General features: G+C 39.3%; 1 protein-coding gene across 8 annotated transcripts in view; it reads left to right on the top strand.

Moving 5' to 3' along the window:
• Positions 1–25490, top strand: part of LOC121199336 (uncharacterized threonine-rich GPI-anchored glycoprotein PJ4664.02-like) — a 38524-nt gene extending 13034 nt beyond the window's left edge. For 5 of the 8 annotated variants that reach the window (XM_041063910.1, XM_041063911.1, XM_041063912.1 and 2 more), the window contains 45 exons: positions 565–618; positions 850–1002; positions 1162–1332; positions 1602–1652; positions 1884–2036; positions 2194–2364; positions 3007–3057; positions 3289–3441; positions 3601–3771; positions 6133–6183; positions 6415–6567; positions 6711–6881; positions 7124–7168; positions 7257–7397; positions 8274–8444; positions 8722–8772; positions 9004–9156; positions 9316–9486; positions 9729–9773; positions 9862–10002; positions 10879–11049; positions 11303–11353; positions 11585–11737; positions 11897–12067; positions 12701–12751; positions 12983–13135; positions 13295–13465; positions 14080–14130; positions 14362–14514; positions 14638–14808; positions 15319–15369; positions 15942–16949; positions 17376–17482; positions 17577–17635; positions 17730–17869; positions 17968–18180; positions 18538–18744; positions 18848–19000; positions 19083–19261; positions 20416–20580; positions 20665–22068; positions 22169–22210; positions 22701–22760; positions 22968–23034; positions 23115–25490. In XM_041063910.1, coding sequence (XP_040919844.1) covers positions 565–618; positions 850–1002; positions 1162–1332; positions 1602–1652; positions 1884–2036; positions 2194–2364; positions 3007–3057; positions 3289–3441; positions 3601–3771; positions 6133–6183; positions 6415–6567; positions 6711–6881; positions 7124–7168; positions 7257–7397; positions 8274–8444; positions 8722–8772; positions 9004–9156; positions 9316–9486; positions 9729–9773; positions 9862–10002; positions 10879–11049; positions 11303–11353; positions 11585–11737; positions 11897–12067; positions 12701–12751; positions 12983–13135; positions 13295–13465; positions 14080–14130; positions 14362–14514; positions 14638–14808; positions 15319–15369; positions 15942–16949; positions 17376–17482; positions 17577–17635; positions 17730–17869; positions 17968–18180; positions 18538–18744; positions 18848–19000; positions 19083–19261; positions 20416–20580; positions 20665–22068; positions 22169–22210; positions 22701–22760; positions 22968–23034; positions 23115–23185 — 7643 coding nt within the window. In that variant the 3' untranslated portion in view covers positions 23186–25490. The remainder of the gene's footprint in view (positions 1–564; positions 619–849; positions 1003–1161; positions 1333–1601; positions 1653–1883; positions 2037–2193; positions 2365–3006; positions 3058–3288; positions 3442–3600; positions 3772–6132; positions 6184–6414; positions 6568–6710; positions 6882–7123; positions 7169–7256; positions 7398–8273; positions 8445–8721; positions 8773–9003; positions 9157–9315; positions 9487–9728; positions 9774–9861; positions 10003–10878; positions 11050–11302; positions 11354–11584; positions 11738–11896; positions 12068–12700; positions 12752–12982; positions 13136–13294; positions 13466–14079; positions 14131–14361; positions 14515–14637; positions 14809–15318; positions 15370–15941; positions 16950–17375; positions 17483–17576; positions 17636–17729; positions 17870–17967; positions 18181–18537; positions 18745–18847; positions 19001–19082; positions 19262–20415; positions 20581–20664; positions 22069–22168; positions 22211–22700; positions 22761–22967; positions 23035–23114) is intronic. The other 3 variants (XM_041063915.1, XM_041063914.1, XM_041063916.1) reach the window with 3 other exon arrangements.
• The last annotated feature ends 184 nt before the right edge of the window (positions 25491–25674 follow it).

Below are 25674 nucleotides of genomic sequence, written 5' to 3'. Positions count from 1 at the left end.
AGTCTCATTTGGGAAAAACATTAATTTAGATAAAATCTAAACAAGTAGATTTAACATTGTTTTCATGTAATTTATTTAAATGAAACACAGTAAACATGATAAAAATCCTTCTGCTGTTTCAAGTTCAATGTGTTATATCTGTCAGAGAATCAGAATCAGAGGATGAAGCTGTTTAAAGTTTTCCAGAGATAGAAAGTGAAAAACAGCAGTATTACGATGCCTTTCCTGATCATCCTGTCAGACTCTTTGAGGTGGTCTAAATGTTGGGATCCTGGACAGATTTGCTGTGTTGACAGTTTATTAGCAGTTATTTGATGACAAGCTCTGAGTGTCTTTATGTCACTGTTGGTTCTTGAGTTGACAAAGACTGGAGCTGAATTCAGTCAGAAGGAAACCTTTGGAAACAGTGCCACCTGTTGTTGAGAATGAAGAATTACATTAATTACATTGCAGTGTCTTTTCCTCAAATGTGTGATGAGCCCAGTTTTTCAACTGTTGTATTCAAGCTGAGTCAGTGTCTTTACTCCTCTGTCTCTCTGTCTCTCTCTCTCTCCTTGTTTACAGACTTTACAGCTTGTCCTCTCACAACAACAACAACAAAAACTCCACCATCAACAAGTGAGACTCATATTTAATGTGTGAAAGCACAACAAGAGCACAGCTCTGATCACAAGTGATTTACTGTAGCTGTTGTAGTTTGTCTCTTTTGATCTGTGTCTCTGCAGCTCCTCCACTTGTTCATGAATACAAACTAAGACAGAGCTCAGTCAGTCAATAACATTATAAATACATCAGATCAAACATCAGGTTGTTCCATGAAACCATATTTCTTTTCATATCTCCTCACAGCTCCTCCAGTTGTTTATCAGTACCTCATTTCTATTGAGCTGAACATCTCAGATGTTACAGTATTAAATGGACTGAGGAGCATTCTGAGCAACATCAGTTACCCCATCAGCATCAACAACCAAATCCAGATCTCTGATGTCAACATTTCTACAGGTAGGAATAATGTCTGTACACACACTGTTGTTCCAGTTGTTTCTCATGATTTCTGTTTCTCATGTTCTGAATATGATCAGAAAACTCAGTTTTTATCTGTTATATTATCACTGCTTGTTTCTTTGTTGATTAAAAAGTCTGATGTATGTTTGTCTCCAGTTTGCTCTCCAAGCAGTGGAGGTTACCAGTGCAGATGTGAGGATGTGTATCGTTGGTCATGTGACCAGTGTTTAACGTATGGACCCTGTGACAACATCACTGATGACACATGTGGATGCATCAATGCTCTTCCTCCTGATGGACAATATTGCCAACCTGCTGATCAATACAGTAAGTTGCTCTGTGATAAGTATTACATTCAAGTCAGTGTACAATACACACACGTGTTTGAAAACATGGTTTTAGAATAGAAAAAGGCGAGATGAGACACTGATAGGTCACGTTTGAGAAAAATACAGTAAATCAGGTAAAGTAACAGAGTTCTAAACAAGTATATAGAACATTATTTTCAATTAAGTTTTTTTTAATCTTTGTCTTCCTCCTCTGTCTTTTCTCCTCTCTCTCTCTCTCTCTCTCTCTCTCTCTCTCCTTGTTTACAGACTTTACAGCTTGTCCTCTCACAACAACACCAACAACTCCACCATCAACAAGTGAGACTCATATTTAATCTGTGAAAACACAACAAGAGCACAGCTCTGATCACAAGTGATTTAGTGTAGCTGTTGTAGTTTGTCTCTTTTGATCTGTGTCTCTGCAGCTCCTCCACTTGTTCATGAATACAAACTAAGACAGAGCTCAGTCAGTCAATAACATTATAAATACATCAGATCAAACATCAGGTTGTTCCATGAAACCATATTTCTTTTCATATCTCCTCACAGCTCCTCCAGTTGTTTATCAGTACCTCATTTCTATTGAGCTGAACATCTCAGATGTTACAGTATTAAATGGACTGAGGAGCATTCTGAGCAACATCAGTTACCCCATCAGCATCAACAACCAAATCCAGATCTCTGATGTCAACATTTCTACAGGTAGGAATAATGTCTGTACACACACTGTTGTTCCAGTTGTTTCTCATGATTTCTGTTTCTCATGTTCTGAATATGATCAGAAAACTCAGTTTTTATGTTATATTATCACTGCTTGTTTCTTTGTTGATTAAAAAGTCTGATGTATGTTTGTCTCCAGTTTGCTCTCCAAGCAGTGGAGGTTACCAGTGCAGATGTGAGGATGTGTATCGTTGGTCATGTGACCAGTGTTTAACGTATGGACCCTGTGACAACATCACTGATGACACATGTGGATGCATCAATGCTCTTCCTCCTGATGGACAATATTGCCAACCTGCTGATCAATACAGTAAGTTGCTCTGTAATAATGTTTGAACACATGGTTTTAGAAGAAAAAGGCAAGATTATATACTGATAAGTCTCATTTGGGAAAAAAATTTATTTAGATAAAATCTAAACAAGTGGATTAAACATCGTTTTCATGTAATTTATTTAAATGAAACACAGTAAACATGATAAAAATCCTTCTGCTGTTTCAAGTTCAATGTGTTATATCTGTCAGAGAATCAGAATCAGAGGATGAAGCTGTTTAAAGTTTTCCAGAGATAGAAAGTGAAAAACAGCAGTATTACGATGCCTTTCCTGATCATCCTGTCAGACTCTTTGAGGTGGTCTAAATGTTGGGATCCTGGACAGATTTGCTGTGTTGACAGTGTATTAGCAGTTATTTGATGACAAGCTCTGAGTGTCTTTATGTCACTGTTGGTTCTTGAGTTGACAAAGACTGGAGCTGAATTCAGTCAGAAGGAAACCTTTGGAAACAGTGTCACCTGTTGTTGAGAATGAAGAATTACATTAATTACATTGCAGTGTCTTTTCCTCAAATGTGTGATGAGCCCAGTTTTTCAACTGTTGTATTCAAGCTGAGTCAGTGTCTTTACTCCTCTGTCTCTCTCTCTCTCTCTCTCTCTCTCTCTCTCCTTGTTTACAGACTTTACAGCTTGTCCTCTCACAACAACACCAACAACTCCACCATCAACAAGTGAGACTCATATTTAATCTGTGAAAACACAACAAGAGCACAGCTCTGATCACAAGTGATTTAGTGTAGCTGTTGTAGTTTGTCTCTTTTGATCTGTGTCTCTGCAGCTCCTCCACTTGTTCATGAATACAAACTAAGACAGAGCTCAGTCAGTCAATAACATTATAAATACATCAGATCAAACATCAGGTTGTTCCATGAAACCATATTTCTTTTCATATCTCCTCACAGCTCCTCCAGTTGTTTATCAGTACCTCATTTCTATTGAGCTGAACATCTCAGACGTTACAGTATTAAATGGACTGAGGAGCATTCTGAGCAACATCAGTTACCCCATCAGCATCAACAACCAAATCCAGATCTCTGATGTCAACATTTCTACAGGTAGGAATAATGTCTGTACACACACTGTTGTTCCAGTTGTTTCTCATGATTTCTGTTTCTCATGTTCTGAATATGATCAGAAAACTCAGTTTTTATCTGTTATATTATCACTGCTTGTTTCTTTGTTGATTAAAAAGTCTGATGTATGTTTGTCTCCAGTTTGCTCTCCAAGCAGTGGAGGTTACCAGTGCAGATGTGAGGATGTGTATCGTTGGTCATGTGACCAGTGTTTAATGTATGGACCCTGTGACAACATCACTGATGACACATGTGGATGCATCAATGCTCTTCCTCCTGATGGACAATATTGCCAACCTGCTGATCAATACAGTAAGTTGCTCTGTAATAATATTTGAACACATGGGTTTAGAATAAAAAGGCAAGATTATATACTGATAAGTCTCATTTGGGAAAAAATATTAATTTAGATAAAATCTAAACAAGTAGATTAAACATTGTTTTCATGTAATTTATTTAAATCTCTCTTTGAGGTGGTCTAAATGTTGGGATCCTGGACAGATTTGCTGTGTTGACAGTTTATTAGCAGTTATTTGATGACAAGCTCTGAGTGTCTTTATGTCATTGTTGGTTCTTGAGTTGACAAAGACTGGAGCTGAATTCAGTCAGAAGGAAACCTTTGGAAACAGTGTCACCTGTTTCTGACAATAAAGAATTACAGTAACTAGACAATTTCCCTTTGGGAAATCGCGAGAGTGGTGCATTGCACTGCTAGTAATGTTGTGTGCTTCGCAAAACCCAGTATTGACACTATTGTGTGTGTGTGTGTCTGAATGTGTTTGTGTTTGTCTGTGTGTGCCTGAGTGGACAACCCAGTATTGACTATTGTGTGTGTGTGTGTGTGTGTGTGTGTATGAGTCTGTGCGTGTGTCTGTGTTTGAGTGCCTCTGTCCTGTGTGCCTCTGTCAATATTGTGCGGTGCTGGCGCACCGCACAATATTGACTTTGTGTGTGTCAGTCTGTCTATGTGTGTGTCTGTGTTTGTTTGTGTCTGTGTGTGCCTGAGTGGGTCTGTGTCAATACTGGGTTGTGCTTCGCACAACCCAGTATTGACTATTGTGTGTGTGTGTGTGTGTGTATGAGTCTGTGCGTGTGTCTGTGTTTGAGTGCCTCTGTCAATATTGTGCGGTGCTGCCGCACCGCACAATATTGACTGTGGGTGTGTGTGTGTGTGTGTGTGTTTGTCTGTGTGTGCCTGAGTGGGTCTGTGTCAATACTGGGTTGTGCTTCGCACAACCCAGTATTGACTATTGTGTGTGTGTCTGTGTGCCTCTGTAAATATTGACTGTGTGTATGTGTGTGTGTGTCTGTGTCTTTGTCAAAAGGGGGCTGTGCATAGCACAGCCCCCTTTTGACCCCTATAGTTCTGCTATAGTTCTAATTACAAAGACAGAGAGACATAGAGTTATTACAGGGAGAGAGAGAGCCACAGCTCTTGCAGTCACGGTTGCCATGGGGATGAGCTTTCCCGCCGCTGAGGCAGCTCACAGGTGCTCTGACGAGCTCATTTTCGGCCGAATCGGGCCTGCCGAACAACTGCTATCCATGGGAAAACAAAACATGGTATCGCTAAACAAACGGCACCGTCAGAGAGACAAGACTTTAAGGAAGACCTGAATCTATTTTTTATGGTCCTACTGTCTAAAATGTGGATTTTACAGCAAGTTTCAAAAAAGGGGATTTTCTGCTTTTCTCCAAAAATCCTCTGCTCGATTAACATTGGAGTCAATGGAGCAGTTGAGAGCTCCTCTTGTCGCTAAAAGGCACGCCAAAGAAAAACCGTAAATCCTACAGAAAAAGTAAACACATTTTGAGAGAGAGGACAAGTGTGGCTATAACTTTGGAGAATTTCACTGCTCTAGAGTAAAATTTGTGGCCGTAGTCGTCGTGTAAAAAAAAAATTTCAGAGAGTTTTTTTAAAGCCTCTCCACTCTAACCTCCCACTCTAGCCTGGAACATTCCGCAATACACACTCATTGAAAAGCCTGAATTTTTTCAAAATCACTCATGATCAGTTGGAGCTCACAGTTTAAAAACTACACAACTTATGAAAAAGTTGAATACACCCCGAATACACGAGACTTGTGTCTACATTTTACAGTTTGAATGGTGTTTCTAGGTGAAAGTATGCCAGAGCAGTAGATGTTTGAAAAAGGGGGAGAATTCATTGATAATTTGCGACTTTTTTGAACTTTTCCCAGCCATTCTCTATGGGAAAATTTCGGCCGGTTTTTCGCGAATTTCTTCGCGAAACGTGAATATTCTGGAGAACAAAATACAAGCATAGCGAGTTAGATCGAGCCGCACGTTTTGATGTATCATTTGTTGGTGTGCGCTCAACGGTGTGGGACGAGTTACGAACCGAAAATCGATGCGGAAGAAGAAGAAGAGGAAGATGATTCGCAAGAACAATAGTGTGCATGCTTTGCATTGCACACTAGGTACCTCTATAGCTGTGCTATAGAGGTGCCTAGTGTGCATGCAAAGCAATGCACCACTAATTACATTGCAGTGTCTTTTCCTCAAATGTGTGATGAGCCCAGTTTTTCAACTGTTGTATTCAAGCTGAGTCAGTGTCTTTACTCCTCTGTCTCTTTCTCTCTCTCTCTCTCTCTCTCTCTCTCTCTCTCTCTCTCTCTCTCTCTCCCTCTCTCTCTCTCTCCTTGTTTACAGACTTTACAGCTTGTCCTCTCACAACAACACCAACAACTCCACCATCAACAAGTGAGACTCATATTTAATGTGTGAAAGCACAACAAGAGCACAGCTCTGATCACTAGTGATTTAGTGTAGCTGTTGTAGTTTGTCTCTTTTGATCTGTGTCTCTGCAGCTCCTCCACTTGTTCATGAATACAAACTAAGACAGAGCTCAGTCAGTCAATAACATTATAAATACATCAGATCAAACATCAGGTTGTTCCATGAAACCATATTTCTTTTCATATCTCCTCACAGCTCCTCCAGTTGTTTATCAGTACCTCATTTCTATTGAGCTGAACATCTCAGATGTTACAGTATTAAATGGACTGAGGAGCATTCTGAGCAACATCAGTTACCCCATCAGCATCAACAACCAAATCCAGATCTCTGATGTCAACATTTCTACAGGTAGGAATAATGTCTGTGCACACACTGTTGTTCCAGTTGTTTCTCATGTTCTGAATATGATCAGAAAACTCAGTTTTTATCTGTTATATTATCACTGCTTGTTTCTTTGTTGATTAAAAAGTCTGATGTATGTTTGTCTCCAGTTTGCTCTCCAAGCAGTGGAGGTTACCAGTGCAGATGTGAGGATGTGTATCGTTGGTCATGTGACCAGTGTTTAATGTATGGACCCTGTGACAACATCACTGATGACACATGTGGATGCATCAATGCTCTTCCTCCTGATGGACAATATTGCCAACCTGCTGATCAATACAGTAAGCAGTTATATCAAATACATTATTTAACAAAAGAATTAAGGTCTGTGAACAAAGAACTAATCACTGTGGATGTCACTGGTACAATCAGCATGTGTGGCACAGGCTTTATTTTCACTGTTTTACAGAATAATTTGGAATATCTCAACTTTTTCTGAAACTTTACAAGATGAAAATGTCAAAATATTCATAGATTCATTTGAACTCATTCACTTGCTGCTTTTCTCTGTTTTTCCTGACAGACTTTACAACTTGTCCTGTTACAACACGCTCTCCGTCACCAACAAGTAAGACTGAGAAGGAAACAGAATCCTAATATAAAAACCACAGTACAGATGAGAAATGACTCAGGTTTCCCTTCTTCTGTCTCTGCAGCTCCTCCAGTTGTCTATGAATATATTATTTCTATTGAGCTGAACACCACAGATGTTACAGTGATAAACCGACTGAGAAACATCAGCTTCCCAATCAGCATCAACAATGACATACAAGTTTCTGACATGAACATTTCTACAGGTAAGAAAAAAAAACATGCCAAAACACAAATGAATGAAAAAAAGCAATTTTTGTAACGAACCGGGCCTTTAAGAGACCAATCATACACAACTCTGCTCTAAAATACTGTTAAGTAAACAACACTTTTACTTAACTAATTGACCAATCAAACTGAGACATGGGGGAGACGTATATACTGGCTGATCAGACTATTAAAGATAAGGGGGGGAAACAACATAGACAACAAGCACAACACAAGTTAAAGACACAGCATTGCCCCCTATGCTGATGAAGCACATGGTATGGTCCATTTCTTGGGCCTGTGTATTCAAGTGGGCTCCACCCTGTTTCACTTCTTTTGGCCAGAGCAGGAAGGAGGACTGATGCAGCAAACATGGTAACTGAAAGACAAAGAAAAATCAATCAGTGCAGCTTATCTACGATGACTGTGACAGAGCAACGTAAACCAGATGTGTGTGCCTTGTTTTGAATATAGAGTCAAAATGCAGCAATAAGTAAAACTCTGAAGTAAACAAATGGTGGATGTGTTTGTGTAACTGAAATGGCTGCAAAGAAAATTAACAATGACTGTGGAAATGTTGTGGCAGAGTGTGTGAAACCACAAACCTGTGCTTTGGATTTCTATGTTGTGTGTGGTGAGACTGGATGAATATAACCATGTTTCTCTTTCAGTGTTAGCAAATGTTAGCTCAGACTCAAATACTGGTACAGCATGATATAGAACAAGGGTATTTGTTTTCAAAAATTTTTAAAGATTTTAAAAGTTTTCCAAACCAAGCAACATTTCATATTTTCACTGCATTTACATAAAATGTGTTGGACTTGTTACATGTACAGATTTGTTACATGACTTTTAATATATTTTGTTGTCTCCAGTTTGCTCTCCAAGCAGTGGAGGTTACCAGTGCAGATGTGAGGATGTGTATCGTTGGTCATGTGACCAGTGTTTAATGTATGGACCCTGTGACAACATCACTGATGACACATGTGGATGCATCAATGCTCTTCCTCCTGATGGACAATATTGCCAACCTGCTGATCAATACAGTAAGTTGCTCTGTGATAAGTATTACATTCAAGTCAGTGTACAATACACACACGTGTTTGAAAACATGGTTTTAGAATAGAAAAAGGCGAGATGAGACACTGATAAGTCACGTTTGAGAAAAATACAGTAAATCAGGTTAAGTAACAGAGTTCTAAACAAGTATATAGAACATTATTTTCAATTAAGTTTTTTTTAATCTTTGTCTTCCTCCTCTGTCTTTTCTCCTCTCTCTCTCTCTCTCTCTCTCTCTCTCTCTCTCGCTCTCCTTGTTTACAGACTTTACAGCTTGCCCTCTCACAACAACACCAACAACTCCACCATCAACAAGTGAGACTCATATTTAATCTGTGAAAACACAACAAGAGCACAGCTCTGATCACAAGTGATTTAGTGTAGCTGTTGTAGTTTGTCTCTTTTGATCTGTGTCTCTGCAGCTCCTCCACTTGTTCATGAATACAAACTAAGACAGAGCTCAGTCAGTCAATAACATTATAAATACATCAGATCAAACATCAGGTTGTTCCATGAAACCATATTTCTTTTCATATCTCCTCACAGCTCCTCCAGTTGTTTATCAGTACCTCATTTCTATTGAGCTGAACATCTCAGACGTTACCGTATTAAATGGACTGAGGAGCATTCTGAGCAACATCAGTTACCCCATCAGCATCAACAACCAAATCCAGATCTCTGATGTCAACATTTCTACAGGTAGGAATAATGTCTGTACACACACTGTTGTTCCAGTTGTTTCTTATGATTTCTGTTTCTCATGTTCTGAATATGATCAGAAAACTCAGTTTTTATCTGTTATATTATCACTGCTTGTTTCTTTGTTGATTAAAAAGTCTGATGTATGTTTGTCTCCAGTTTGCTCTCCAAGCAGTGGAGGTTACCAGTGCAGATGTGAGGATGTGTATCGTTGGTCATGTGACCAGTGTTTAATGTATGGACCCTGTGACAACATCACTGATGACACATGTGGATGCATCAATGCTCTTCCTCCTGATGGACAATATTGCCAACCTGCTGATCAATACAGTAAGCAGTTATATCAAATACATTATTTAACAAAAGAATTAAGGTCTGTGAACAAAGAACTAATCACTGTGGATGTCACTGGTACAATCAGCATGTGTGGCACAGGCTTTATTTTCACTGTTTTACAGAATAATTTGGAATATCTCAACTTTTTCTGAAACTTTACAAGATGAAAATGTCAAATTATTCATAGATTCATTTGAACTCATTCACTTGCTGCTTTTCTCTGTTTTTCCCGACAGACTTTACAACTTGTCCTGTTACAACACCCTCTCCGTCACCAACAAGTAAGACTGAGAAGGAAACAGAATCCTAATATAAAAACCACAGTACAGATGAGAAATGACTCAGGTTTCCCTTCTTCTGTCTCTGCAGCTCCTCCAGTTGTCTATGAATATATTATTTCTATTGAACTGAACACCACAGATGTTACAGTGATAAACCGACTGAGAAACATCAGCTTCCCAATCAGCATCAACAATGACATACAAGTTTCTGACATGAACATTTCTACAGGTAAGAAAAAAAAACATGCCAAAACACAAATGAATGAAAAAAAGCAATTTTTGTAACGAACCGGGCCTTTAAGAGATCAATCATACACAACTCTGCTCTAAAATACTGTTAAGTAAACAACACTTTTACTTAACTAATTGACCAATCAAACTGAGACATGGGGGAGACGTATATACTGGCTGATCAGACTATTAAAGATAAGGGGGGGAAACAACATAGACAACAAGCACAACACAAGTTAAAGACACAGCATTGCCCCCTATGCTGATGAAGCACATGGTATGGTCCATTTCTTGGGCCTGTGTATTCAAGTGGGCTCCACCCTGTTTCACTTCTTTTGGCCAGAGCAGGAAGGAGGACTGATGCAGCAAACATGGTAACTGAAAGACAAAGAAAAATCAATCAGTGCAGCTTATCTACGATGACTGTGACAGAGCAACGTAAACCAGATGTGTGTGCCTTGTTTTGAATATAGAGTCAAAATGCAGCAATAAGTAAAACTCTGAAGTAAACAAATGGTGGATGTGTTTGTGTAACTGAAATGGCTGCAAAGAAAATTAACAATGACTGTGGAAATGTTGTGGCAGAGTGTGTGAAACCACAAACCTGTGCTTTGGATTTCTATGTTGTGTGTGGTGAGACTGGATGAATATAACCATGTTTCTCTTTCAGTGTTAGCAAATGTTAGCTCAGACTCAAATACTGGTACAGCATGATATAGAACAAGGGTATTTGTTTTCAAAAATTTTTAAAGATTTTAAAAGTTTTCCAAACCAAGCAACATTTCATATTTTCACTGCATTTACATAAAATGTGTTGGACTTGTTACATGTACAGATTTGTTACATGACTTTTAATATATTTTGTTGTCTCCAGTTTGCTCTCCAAGCAGTGGAGGTTACCAGTGCAGATGTGAGGATGTGTATCGTTGGTCATGTGACCAGTGTTTAATGTATGGACCCTGTGACAACATCACTGATGACACATGTGGATGCATCAATGCTCTTCCTCCTGATGGACAATATTGCCAACCTGTTGATCAATACAGTAAGTTGCTCTGTAATAAGTATTACATTCAAGTCAGTGTACAATACACACACGTGTTTGAACACATGGTTTTAGAATAGAAAAAGGCGAGATGAGACACTGATAAGTCACGTTTGAGAAAAATACAGTAAATCAGGTAAAGTAAGAGAGCTCTAAACAAGTATATAGAACATTATTTTCAATTAAGTTTTTTTTTATCTTTGTCTTCCTCCTCTGTCTTTTCTCCTCTGTCTCTCACTCTCCTTGTTTACAGACTTTACAGCTTGTCCTCTTACAACAACACCAACAACTCCACCATCAACAAGTGAGACTCATATTTAATCTGTGAAAACACAACAAGAGCACAGCTCTGATCACAAGTGATTTATTGTAGCTGTTGTAGTTTGTCTCTTTTGATCTGTGTCTCTGCAGCTCCTCCACTTGTTCATGAATACAAACTAAGACAGAGCTCAGTCAGTCAATAACATTATAAATACATCAGATCAAACATCAGGTTGTTCCATGAAACCATATTTCTTTTCATATCTCCTCACAGCTCCTCCAGTTGTTTATCAGTACCTCATTTCTATTGAGCTGAACATCTCAGATGTTACAGTAATAAATGGACTGAGGAGCATTCTGAGCAACATCAGTTACCCCATCAGCATCAACAACCAAATCCAGATCTCTGATGTCAACATTTCTACAGGTAGGAATAATGTCTGTACACACACTGTTGTTCCAGTTGTTTCTCATGATTTCTGTTTCTCATGTTCTGAATATGATCAGAAAACTCAGTTTTTATCTGTTATATTATCACTGCTTGTTTCTTTGTTGATTAAAAAGTCTGATGTATGTTTGTCTCCAGTTTGCTCTCCAAGCAGTGGAGGTTACCAGTGCAGATGTGAGGATGTGTATCGTTGGTCATGTGACCAGTGTTTAATGTATGGACCCTGTGACAACATCACTGATGACACATGTGGATGCATCAATGCTCTTCCTCCTGATGGACAATATTGCCAACCTGCTGATCAATACAGTAAGTTGCTCTGTAATAATGTTTGAACACATGGTTTTAGAAGAAAAAGGCAAGATTATATACTGATAAGTCTCATTTGGGAAAAAATATTAATTTAGATAAAATCTAAACAAGTGGATTAAACATTGTTTTCATGTAATTTATTTCAATTAAACACAGTAAACATGATAAAAATCCTTCTGCTGTTTCAAGTTCAATGTGTTATATCTGTCAGAGAATCAGAATCAGAGGATGAAGCTGTTTAAAGTTTTCCAGAGATAGAAAGTGAAAAACAGCAGTATTACGATGCCTTTCCTGATCATCCTGTCAGACTCTTTGAGGTGGTCTAAATGTTGGGATCCTGGACAGATTTGCTGTGTTGACAGTTTATTAGCAGTTATTTGATGACAAGCTCTGAGTGTCTTTATGTCACTGTTGGCTCTTGAGTTGACAAAGACTGGAGCTGAATTCAGTCAGAAGGAAACCTTTGGAAACAGTGTCACCTGTTGTTGAGAATGAAGAATTACATTAATTACATTGCAGTGTCTTTTCCTCAAATGTGTGATGAGCCCAGTTTTTCAACTGTTGTATTCAAGCTGAGTCAGTGTCTTTACTCCTCTGTCTCTCTGTCTATGTCTCTCTCCTTGTTTACAGACTTTACAGCTTGTCCTCTCACAACAACACCAACAACTCCACCATCAACAAGTGAGACTCATATTTAATCTGTGAAAACACAACAAGAGCACAGCTCTGATTACTAGTGATTTAGTGTAGCTGTTGTAGTTTGTCTCTTTTGATCTGTGTCTCTGCAGCTCCTCCACTTGTTCATGAATACAAACTAAGACAGAGCTCAGTCAGTCAATAACATTATAAATACATCAGATCAAACATCAGGTTGTTCCATGAAACCATATTTCTTTTCATATCTCCTCACAGCTCCTCCAGTTGTTTATCAGTACCTCATTTCTATTGAGCTGAACATCTCAGATGTTACAGTAATAAATGGACTGAGGAGCATTCTGAGCAACATCAGTTACCCCATCAGCATCAACAACCAAATCCAGATCTCTGATGTCAACATTTCTACAGGTAGGAATAATGTCTGTACACACACTGTTGTTCCAGTTGTTTCTCATGATTTCTGTTTCTCGTGTTCTGAATATGATCAGAAAACTCAGTTTTTATCTGTTATATTATCACTGCTTGTTTCTTTGTTGATTAAAAAGTCTGATGTATGTTTGTCTCCAGTTTGCTCTCCAAGCAGTGGAGGTTACCAGTGCAGATGTGAGGATGTGTATCGTTGGTCATGTGACCAGTGTTTAATGTATGGACCCTGTGACAACATCACTGATGACACATGTGGATGCATCAATGCTCTTCCTCCTGATGGACAATATTGCCAACCTGCTGATCAATACAGTAAGTTGCTCTGTAATAATATTTGAACACATGGTTTTAGCCGCACAGTTAGCTCAGTTGTTAGAGCACGAGACTCAATCCCTTGGGGTCGTGGATCTCAGCCCCACTCCGGGTGGCACTACCACCCGTGAGAGGTGTCGTAGTACTTAGGTGCATTGTGGACTGGGCGGCAGTCGCCCCTGTGACCTGGGCCCAAACCCAGATAAGAGGCAGATGATGACATGACATGACACATAGTGTTAGAATAAGAAAGGCGAGATGAGACACTGATATGTCACATATGGGAAAAACATTAAATCATTTAAAGTAAAATCATCTAAACAAGTGTAATACATGTTATTTTCAATTCATTTATTTTTAATTCAAAGCAATAAACATGATTACCAGCTTTCTGTTCTTCAAATTCCATGTTGTGTATTTGTAAGAGAATCAGAATTAGAGGATGAAGCTGTTTCAAGTTTTGCAGAGTTGAATATAATTTTTTAAATGCTGTATTCAAAGTGGTTCAGTTGTGGATCAGAAGTTTCAGTGTCTTTACCTCTCTCTCTCTCTCTCTCTCTCTCTCTCTCTCTCTCTCTCTCTCTCTCTCTCTCTCTCTCTCTCCTTGTTTACAGACTTTACAGCTTGTCCTCTCACAACAACACCAACAACTCCACCATCAACAAGTGAGACTCATATTTAATCTGTGAAAACACAACAAGAGCACAGCTCTGATCACAAGTGATTTAGTGTAGCTGTTGTAGTTTGTCTCTTTTGATCTGTGTCTCTGCAGCTCCTCCACTTGTTCATGAATACAAACTAAGACAGAGCTCAGTCAGTCAGTAACATTATAAATACATCAGATCAAACATCAGGTTGTTCCATGAAACCATATTTCTTTTCATATCTCCTCACAGCTCCTCCAGTTGTTTATCAGTACCTCATTTCTATTGAGCTGAACATCTCAGATGCTACAGTAATAAATGGACTGAGGAGCATTCTGAGCAACATCAGTTACCCCATCAGCATCAACAACCAAATCCAGATCTCTGATGTCAACATTTCTACAGGTAGGAATAATGTCTGTGCACACACTTTTTTAAAAGTGTTTTCTCATTTCTTTTTTCATGCTCAGAATATGATCGATGTTGTTTCTTTGTTGATTAAAAAGTCTGATGTATGTTTGTCTCCAGTTTGCTCTCCAAGCAGTGGAGGTTACCAGTGCAGATGTGAGGATGAGTATCGTTGGTCATGTGACCAGTGTTTAATGTATGGACCCTGTGACAACATCACTGATGACACATGTGGATGCATCAATGCTCTTCCTCCTGATGGACAATATTGCCAACCTGTTGATCAATACAGTAAGTTGCTCTGTAATAATATTTGAACACATGGGTTTAGAATAAAAAGGCAAGATTATATACTGATAAGTCTCATTTGGGAAAAAATATTAATTTAGATAAAATCTAAACAAGTAGATTAAACATTGTTTTCATGTAATTTATTTAAATCTCTCTTTGAGGTGGTCTAAATGTTGGGATCCTGGACAGATTTGCTGTGTTGACAGTTTATTAGCAGTTATTTGATGACAAGCTCTGAGTGTCTTTATGTCACTGTTGGTTCTTGAGTTGACAAAGACTGGAGCTGAATTCAGTCAGAAGGAAACCTTTGGAAACAGTGTCACCTGTTGTTGAGAATGAAGAATTACATTAATTACATTGCAGTGTCTTTTCCTCAAATGTGTGATGAGCCCAGTTTTTCAACTGTTGTATTCAAGCTGAGTCAGTGTCTTTACTCCTCTGTCTCTCTCTCTCTCTCTCTCTCTCTCTCTCTCTCTCTCTCTCTCTCTCTCTCTCTCTCCTCGTTTACAGACTTTACAGCTTGTCCTCTTACAACAACACCAACAACTCCACCATCAACAAGTGAGACTCATATTTAATCTGTGAAAGCACAACAAGAGCACAGCTCTGATCACAAGTGATTTAGTGTAGCTGTTGTAGTTTCTGTCTTTTGATCTGTGTCTCTGCAGCTCCTCCACTTGTTCATGAATACATACTAAGACAGAGCTCAATAAAGAGAAAATGCAGACTAGCTGAACAGAAATGGAAAAAGGACAGATTATTATTATTTTTTGTTTGTTAGATTGTCAGATTTTATCATTCAGTTTAATCTACAATAATATATAATAATAAAATCACCAGATTCAACAAGAGTTGCTACAAATGATGTAAACACACTAACAATTATAACACCAACAAAATTGTGACAAGTGTTCAAATATAATTGTTACCATAGTCTAAAGTATTGAATTAATTTGCCAATTATTGTTAAAATTAGGTTAGAAAAGGCTATGCGAAATACTGCATGTGTGTTGGAACAACTCTCACTGCTGTTACTAGTAATTATAAATTGTTGAAAAACTTTAAATTCTCTGGACTTTACCTTTAAGGGAAGTTTTAAGTAATTTTAATTGTTTGAACTGTTGTATTTTCAGCCACTAACGTGACAACCACTACCCCCAACATGACCACGACCACTACTCCCATCCCAACCACTACCACGGCTAATACCACTACCCCCATCCCAACCACTACCACGGCTAATACCACTACCCCCATCCTAACCACTACCATGGCTAATACCACTACCCCCATCCCAACCACTACCACGGCTAATACCACTACCCCCATCCTAACCACTACCATGGCTAATACCACTACCCCCATCCCAACCACTACCACGGCTAATACCACTACCCCCATCCTAACCACTACCACAGTTAATACCACTACCCCCATCCCAACCACTACCATGGTTAATACCACTACCCCCATTCTAACCACTGCCACAGTTAATACCACTACCCCCATCCCAACCACTACCACGGCTAATACCACTACCCCCATCCTAACCACTACCACAGTTAATACCACTACCCCCTTCCCAACCACTACCCTGGCTACTACCACCACTACTCCCATTACGACCACTACCACAGCTACTCCCATCACGACCACTACCACGGCTACTACCACCACTACTCCCATTACGACCACTACCACAGCTACTCCCATCACGACCACTACCACAGCTACTACCACTACTCCCACCACGACCACTACCACAGCTACTACCACTACTCCCATCACGACCACTACCACAGCTACTACCACTACTCCCACCACGACCACTACCACTACTCCCATCACGACAACTACCACTACTCCCACCACGACCACTACCACGGCTACTACCACTACTCCCACCACGACCACTACCACAGCTACTACCACTACTCCCACCACGACCACTACCACAGCTACTACCACTACTCCCACCACGACCACCACTACTACTACTACCACTGTTCCCACCACCACGACTACCACTGCTACTACTACTACCACCACTGTTCCCACCACCACCACCACCACCACCAGTACAACTGCGAGTACCCTTTCAACAACCACGACAACTATTATTGCAACAACAACGCCTGCAGGTACTGTTTTACAGACAAAAAAGTAGTACATTCTGTTAAATTAACTAATGTTTTAGTCAATTGCAAGCTACAGACTAACAGACAGGGCTCAAAGCTGTAGAAACAAAATTGCTTGAAAAGGATATGAGTGGTTTTGAGAGTAATGGCTTTATGTTTTATACTGTACCACTGATCTGCAAATAAATACTAAAAAGAGCTTCATGTTTCTTTCTGGAATGGCCAAGATATGAGAAAAATGGCCTCCATGAAACTTAATTTACACTTGTCTCCTCTCTTGTTTAGTCTTATGCTTTGTCTATCTTACCTTCTTTTTTGGTGTTTATGTGTGACCATGTAACAAAAAACCCCAAACAAAAAAAGCATTTTTTTCATCGATAACTTTGCTCATGTTTTTCTTTTTTTGTTGTTGTTTCTTTTAATAAACAGGATTCAGTGTGGAAATGTCAGTCAGATTAGACAAGGAATTCACACCAGGATTAAACGATGAGTCAAGTTCGGAGTACAAGACATTAAAATTACAGATTGAGACAGTGGTAAGTACAATGTTAATACCATATCCAGTGCTAAATTGTATTTTCAGTTGTTGGTGTTCAAATGTTGATACCATTAACTGTATTTCTCCCACAGTTAGCCAACCAGTACAAAGGAATCAAAGGATTTATCAGTGTTATTGTGACAGCATTCAGGTACAGTATGGTGATTCTGACATTAACAAAAACATGGAAACAGGAATCATAATGCATTCCACATCACAACTTTGGCTTTTGTTTGTTCCTACAGACCAGGAAGCATAATTACAGATTTTGTTGTTCAGACAACACAAGTTGACCCTAATGAAATTGCTGAAGTAAATCAAAATCTCCCAGGAGCAATAAGTTCTATCGCCCCTGTCATTGGTTCAGTTTCTGCATCTTACAATAGTAAGTTAAAAAAAAATAAAAAAAAATAGGCTAGTCGTTTATTACTTTTCATTTAACTTTACTGAATTCCTAACTGCTCAATTTTGCTTTATTCAAAGGCCCAACGCCAATCACAATTCCAGATCTCACTTACACCGGAAACAGCATGAGGCTGGTGTGTGGGCCTCCAGTAAACATTGATGTGGGACAAATTTCCAGAGCTGTGTGGACATTTAAAGAACGGGAAATAAAAGATGGTGGAAGGAATGTAATAACTACTGCTAATGATGTGTCCACACTTGTAATTAACAACGTGATTTCTGCTGACAGTGGTAAGTCAGCGCTGGCTAAATTTATTAACTAATAAAACATCAGCAACCAAGAAAAAAAAACTGTGATTGTAGTTTGGTGTCAGAATACCATGGCAAAGGTTTAACATTGTCTTTTACTGTGTTACTCCTCTGCTAATTTAGACATCTAACCCATATTAGCAATTATACAACATAAACTCACTACTCTTGCATGTTTAAGTGAAAAATACAATAAAGATGTAATCAATACCAAACCATAATAAATCAAAATATTAAGTCACAACCATAGTGAAACACTGACAAGTTGGCAATTATCAATTTTGTTTTAGTTTACAATATACTAATGCAGTCATTAATACTTAACGTCTTTGATCACAGGACCATACCGTTGTACTCTGATGGGCAAAGTGGATTTCATCCAAGAAGGAATTGTAAGAGAAGATCAAATCAAACAAGCTCCCACTGTGCGACTACGGAGTGAGGTTAACGTAAAATGCGCAGTCGGAAAGACACAACCCCTTCCGTGTTGCGTGCAGTCCCTGTACACAGTCAGGTGGTTTCTTAATGGAAACCCTTTAATCTCAAGTAAGTATGAACTGATGTTGAAAACTCCCTCATTCCAGCAATGCTGTGAAGTTGGACATGGCTGTTCGTTTATGTTATTAACAACACTGTTAAATGTCCACAGCTCCTTTCAAAGATGGAGACGCCAACTGCATCCGGCATAATTACATACTACAGAGCTGTGAGGGATCACAGGAAGAGAGAAAACTTTTCATATGTAGGGTTGATAATCCACCAGGTTATGAAATGACAACAACAATGATCATTTTCAAAGACAGTAAGAGCAGCTTTTAAAATGTCACTATACTATTTCTTTGCTTTTTCTATGTTCTTCACTAATTGCTTGTTTACCTTTTAAGCTATCACATGTACTGATGATCAGTACGGGAGCGGGCGAACGGGCGACAGATCAAGCATAGGGTGTGATAAAGGCCAAGAGGGGAGCAAGACTGCGGTCTGTCTGGAAACAGGAGAGTGGAAACTTGAAAAGGACACCTGCATTGTAACCCAAATCAAGGAATTATTAATTGATTCACAGGTAGGTTATCTGTTCATCTACCAAACTGCCTCCTGTATGCTGATGAATACTGGTGTTTCTGCTTGGGGGCTAATAACCAGAATGATAGGTTTGTTGTCTACCTTGTTTCCTTAAAGCGAAAAAATACCAATCTTCCTCTCACAAATGAAAGGTTGAATTCTTACACAATAAAATGCTTATTTGAGTATATTCAAGTTTTGTTTCTTACTTGGTCTGGTGTGACTAGTAGGAAATGGCAGCTAACACCAGCTGATTATAGCTAGATATTACTGTGGTTTTATTACAGTCTTTATTACAATTTTCCTTTTCTTACTGTTGAGGTGTGTTTTATCACATAAGCAAAACAAGAAGTGAGTGAGATACAGGGGGAAGATTAAGCTGTCCATCTTTAACTGAAGATTAGCAGGCAAAAAACAATCAAAATAGTGAAATGGTGGTTGGGGGTGGGTGGTGGGGGGGGCATCCATGGGCAGGCTGGAGTTGGCAACAGGTAAGCAGGAGCTGAGGTGATCAGATCAAAGTGTCTAAGCAAAGGTATAACCCAAACACAGGCAGGGAATCTAGAGAATGGCACGTAGGAAGGTTATTAGACAGAAAAGAAGTTAGAAAGCCACGGGGGAGGTAAGACACGGGAGACAAAGGGGACAAATGAAACTAGACAGGTATAAATACCTTAAAGAAAATGAGGGAAATGCAAACAGTTGACTGGGTGAGTGTGGGAATCAGGTGAGTGGGAATGGCAACAAAGACTGGGGCTACTGCAAAGGCAGTTGGGAGTGTCAGGATATGGAATGACAGACAGCCATGGAGGAAATGAACTAGAGATTGAGTAGGTACAATGACAGAATTCAAGCGTTCATTATTAAGAGGAGGAACAGACTCCTTAAACTCGCACAGACTCAGTTTAAAGCAAAGCTCAGATGCCAAATGGCGTATGGTGTGTGAGTATTGCGTGAAGACCGACTTGGACAGTCCACATCTATTTCTTGTTATTTTGATGGTGTAATAAGCTATAAATGCTTTACTTCTTCCCAAGAGCAGCTTGACCTGTCCTGCATTCTTGTGGCCTACAACATGCACAGCTGTTATTTGTCATATAGAGTTTGTGATCTTGTACTAACAACTTTTGTGTTTTAATGGTTTCTTTCTTTCAGGATTTGGTTGTGGAGGAAGTGCCGCAATTTACGATGAATCTAAGTCAAGCTGTCCAGAAAAACCAAACAGAAATTGCAGAGTCATCTGCAACCATATCAGCTATTGTTAACATCCTAAACACCATTGCAGGTGTTTCAACTACTGTCAGTGAAACTACCATGCAGGTCAGTTAAACCTTCTACTTTTTAATCCTTTAGTACTTTTTGATGAGATTATACCCTCACAGTGAAACGTCTCCTAATCTGCAGAATGTACTTGACACCGTTGACGTCATCATTGCTGATGATGCCAGAGAGTCCTGGACACTTCTGAATGCAAATGAAACCCGCAATTCCAGCTCAGCATTACTGGGTTCACTGGAGACTCTCTCGGGTGAGTTGGGGGGTGGGGAGTTTGCCATTGCGACTCCACGGATCCTGCTCAACAGAACCACGTTTAACAACTCCTTCAGGGCAAACCTCAACTCCAGCATCGTCATAGACATTCCAGAGACCAACATCAGCAATGTCTTTATCACCACCATCACCCTCCCAACGCTTAATAATGTCATGCCAGTACGGAACTCCACCTTTAATGCCAGCCTCTTCAACACCACCACCAATGAAACTGTCAATGACAATACCATCAATGCAGCTGTGGTTCTCATCAAAATTAACGAAACAATTCAGAATGTCAGTCTGAAGTACAAAAAGCGGAACAGCTCCTTGGGACTGAACCCACAGTGCGTCTTCTGGAACTTCACGCTCTTCGATAATCTCGGCGCTTGGGATGATGAAGGTTGTGCGTTTGTTTCCGACATAAACGGCTCAGTAACCTGCAGCTGTAACCACCTCACCTCCTTCTCAATTCTGATGTCAACGGCCATCCCTCCATCGCTGAGAGTAGCCTTGGATGTAATCACTTATGTTGGTGTTGGGATATCCCTGGCAAGCTTAGTCATATGTCTCATTATTGAAGGATATGTTTGGAAGGCCATCACCAGAAATAGCACTGCCTTCATGCGTCATGTTTCCATCATTAACACTGCCCTGTCTCTGTTGATCGCTGACATCTGTTTCATCATCGGTGCCTCCATAGCTAATAACCCCCTTGAAAACCCAGGAGAGAACTATGAAGTTCCACTCGGACCATGCAGCACAGCAACATTTTTTATGCACTTTTTCTACCTTGCTCTTTTCTTTTGGATGCTCGTGTCAGGCCTTCTGCTCCTCTACCGGACAGTCATGGTGTTCTCGCACATGTCCAAGTCAACCATGCTGGCCATTGGTTTTAGTCTCGGCTATGGCTGCCCTCTCATTATAGCTGTAATTACTGTCGCTGTAACAGCACCAGCGGATGGATACATCAGGAGAGACTATGCTTGTTGGCTGAACTGGACTGAGACAAAAGCCCTTTTGGCCTTGGTGATACCCGCCTTGACCATAGTTTTCATCAATATTATAATTGTAATTGTGGTCTTGTTCAAAATGCTGAGAAGAGGTGTGGGAGACGCTTCCCAGACCGATGAAAAACATACACTGGTGGTCATTACAAGATGTGTGATCATTTTGACACCTTTATTTGGACTGACCTGGGCTTTGGGAGTGGGAACCATGATCTCGTCAACAGACGAAGGAGTACATATTGCCTTCGCATTCTTCAATTCACTACAGGTACTTGCAGTCATTGAAATACAAGGCTTTTTGTGTAACAAAACATTTTGTGTTCTTTCGTTCTGATGATTAAGAAATGCGCATGTCTGATTTTCCTCAGGGTTTCTTCATTTTAGTGTTTGGGACGCTGTTCGATTCAAAGGTATGTTGACTTTAAAAGAATAATTAAAGGGAAAAAAAGCTCATACACAGGAGGGATAGCACGAGCAGCATGTAAGCATGCAGCCTCCTGTGTACACATGCCATTATTCACTTTGATGCTGAGAGTCAGATGAGAACAGGGGGAGATACAGTATTCAGATCCTTGATCCTTTAGCACAGTGTAAAGATTCTCTGTTACGAGTATGTTTGTGTCACTAACATTTCCTCAAAATAGACCAGTCGCTGAATGTACCAGGTGAGCTACATTATCATTAGAGATGAGTGCAGTGTAAACAGAGCAGAGCTTTACTCCTGATTTAATCAGTGTTAGTGAAATCAGTGAAATATTTTCCATCCAAAGTCATCAGTCTATCCTCTAACTATCTGATTTCCCAAAATGTCAAAAAAAAAGTCTTGCAGACAACTTCCCAAATTGAACAGTAGTCAAATAACAGAGTTTGACATTGACATAAATTTGTTTGTCCCTTTAGATCCGTTCTATCCTCTCAAAGAAATCATCTACACCAAGCAGTGGCTCTAATCCAACAAGAGTAAGTGATTTTCTTTTCTTTTTTTTTGGGGGGGGGAGATACTAGAACTATTATACATAAAAAGTTTCAGATGTAAATGCATCGTGCCCGTAGCTGAATCCACGGACTTGTTGAAAAAATCTTTACCTAAAAACTCAGTCATAAACTGCTGCAAAACATTTTTCCTACAGACACTTTATTTTCCACAAACTTATGTGTCTGCCACAGAGTACAAGTGGTGGTGTTTCCTCTTCCAGTGGAATGAATCTGTTAAATCGACTGCGTGGAAGGAGATGTAAGTCGTTTCACATTAAGCATCTGTGGTGGTTTCTGGAAGCAGTTGTCTTATCAACAGCTCGTTGTTTTTTCTTTCAGATATGTACCACATCTCACAAGCCGCAACCTCAAGCAGCAGTGGTGCCTCAGAGTCATTTGTCCAAATCTGAATCAGTGCAACAGTCTGTGCACATAAAATTGATCTCATTGATGATTCATGGCATTTGTCGGGTGATATAATGATTTTCTGTACATAATCAGAAACTAGATTTTGTAGTTGAAGTTTACTGGGATGACAAAGTGAATGATAATGTTTTGAAATCAGGAGGAAACGTTGTGGTATTTAACAAAAAAGCGTTTCAAGGAAGATGCACTGTAATGTCACTGTGAATGTGATAGTAGTTAGAAGGGAACTTGCAGGGAGGAAGCAACTAGTGCTTCCTGAATAAGTCTGGCTTGTAGCGACCACTGTTATTTTCATAGATAATTCAACATCTGTCTAATGTGCTTGTAAAATAACATTAAAAAAAAAATGACAGAGTAATGAAGCAAAGGGCTTTGTTAAATATGTGTGTGTACTGTGTGCTCAGCATACAGTGTAGATTTATTTTTTCAAATCCTTTATTTTTTTAAAATTATAAATAAATATGTACAATATTGAAAGATTATTTTTTTTGTAGAGGAAAATAATCCCTTTATATGATGAATTTCACTCTAAAACTTTTTGGATGAGAAGCCTGATGGTACGTATGTCTGTCATGATACAAGATAGACAAGGCAAAACACAAAATACAAAACGATTGTATCCCATGACATCAGTTTACTGCACATACTGTGCTGTATATCTAGCTCACTCTGACAACACCAAAACCCATAAATAAGAGGCTGTTTTAACTCAAACTTCCTGTCCCCATAAATTTTATATTAATGTAAAATTTGGGTTTTCCTGCTTTATTAACGAGAAAATAATGCTCATGGATATTTTAGGGATTACAGTATGTGGTTTACAGGGTGCATCGATTAGACCACACCAGAGACCATGAGCAGTCAATTACAATCTTCCATTTTACAAACTGTACATTAAGTTGACAGTGGTTATTATTTTAATTGTAAGATCACCTTTTGTAAAGCGCACATTAAAAAGGTATTAAAAGTTATGAGTCACTCAGTCATGACAGTTTTGAGTTTGTGAAATTGCCATTAAATATTTTTTTCCGTCAGAGGTGAAGGGACTGAATAATTCGTCACAGGATTAAAGGTTATAGAAAGAAAGAAAGAAAGGAGACCAACACATCAGGAAAACTCCCAACACTGTAGCCAGAGCTTTTGTGGCCTTTCTCTCCATCTTACTGACAGCTGCTGCAGACTTTGTGCTCTGACAGGTTGTGAGAGCAGAGCAGAAACACTCCAGCTCCAGCTCACCACGATCATCGCCACAACATGACCATTAATCTTAGTTCTGTATGTCAGAGGCTAACACACTACCTGTCTAGGTACTATGCAGGTACTGCATAGCACAGGTACTGCATAGTACAGGTACTGCATAGTACAGGTACTACATAGTACAGGTACTGCATAGTACCTGTCTAGGGAAATACAACATAAGTTGAAAATTGATGTCGTCATTAGTGAAATATCAAAGCTGTGTCGCATTTTACAAACTAAAGCCCCAAGATACAAACGTGACTTCACAGACAGTAAAATGATTGGCCACGATTTATAAATTAACACTCAGATGTTGACAACAGGTTTTTTCCTTTAAGATTTTAGCATGTATAATGGAACAGCACTCAGGCCATCAGGCAGATTTGTGTCGAACGTTTTTGAATCTGTATCTGCTGAATAACCCGGTCCTGAAAACATGACTCTGTTTCTTTCAGTCAGTAAAGATTTCAGTTGTATAACTGACGAGAAATGTTTCATCATGAAACCTGATTCTCTAAACTCACTGGAGGTTTCAGTCTGACCTTCACAGTTTGTTGATAGCCTGATGCAATGATATTATGCAACCTGAGACCTCTCCTATTAGAGGTGTGAACGAGTCTTAGTCCCTCAGCTGCTCTGGTTGTGCACATGAGCTCTGCTCCTTCCCAAGGTGCTTTGCACAAGCAAACGATCTAATTGTCACTAGGTAATTATGTGATGTTTATGTCTGAAATGTTTCCAACAGAGTTACAAGCTTAAACAAAACATTCGAGTAACAACAACATATTGTATTGTGTAATGTTTAGTAACAGTTGAGACATTCAGAAAGTGGAAACATTGATTTATATTTCTGTGATCATTACAAACACATTAGTGTTTCAGCACAATGAACAAGAAGTTATAAATTGGCTGTATAATAGGAAAGTGAATTTTATAGTATTGATTTACAGCAGTAAGACAGAGTGTGTAGGACTGACTCAAGATAAACAGCAGTGCTTATGTTCATTGTAATGAAGGAACATTGTCATCCATTAAAATGGTGTGACTGACTGTGTTTCAACTGTTTTTGTTAAAGCTTTTTAAAGCTCGTCTGTTGTGGTGAATTTGGCTACTGGCTGTTGTTACTGATGTTCACATCATGTATGTTCATGTATATTCAGACAACAACTATATTGTGTCCACTGCAGAGGGCAATAAAAGGCCTCGCAGTTTAGTAGTCCGATTGCAGTAAATA

The sequence above is a fragment of the Toxotes jaculatrix genome, chromosome 19 (genome assembly GCF_017976425.1).
Source record: "Toxotes jaculatrix isolate fToxJac2 chromosome 19, fToxJac2.pri, whole genome shotgun sequence".
Taxonomy (NCBI): Eukaryota; Metazoa; Chordata; class Actinopteri; family Toxotidae; genus Toxotes; species Toxotes jaculatrix.
Note: the sequence above shows the minus strand (reverse complement) of the source record. Positions and strands in the feature narration are given on the sequence as shown.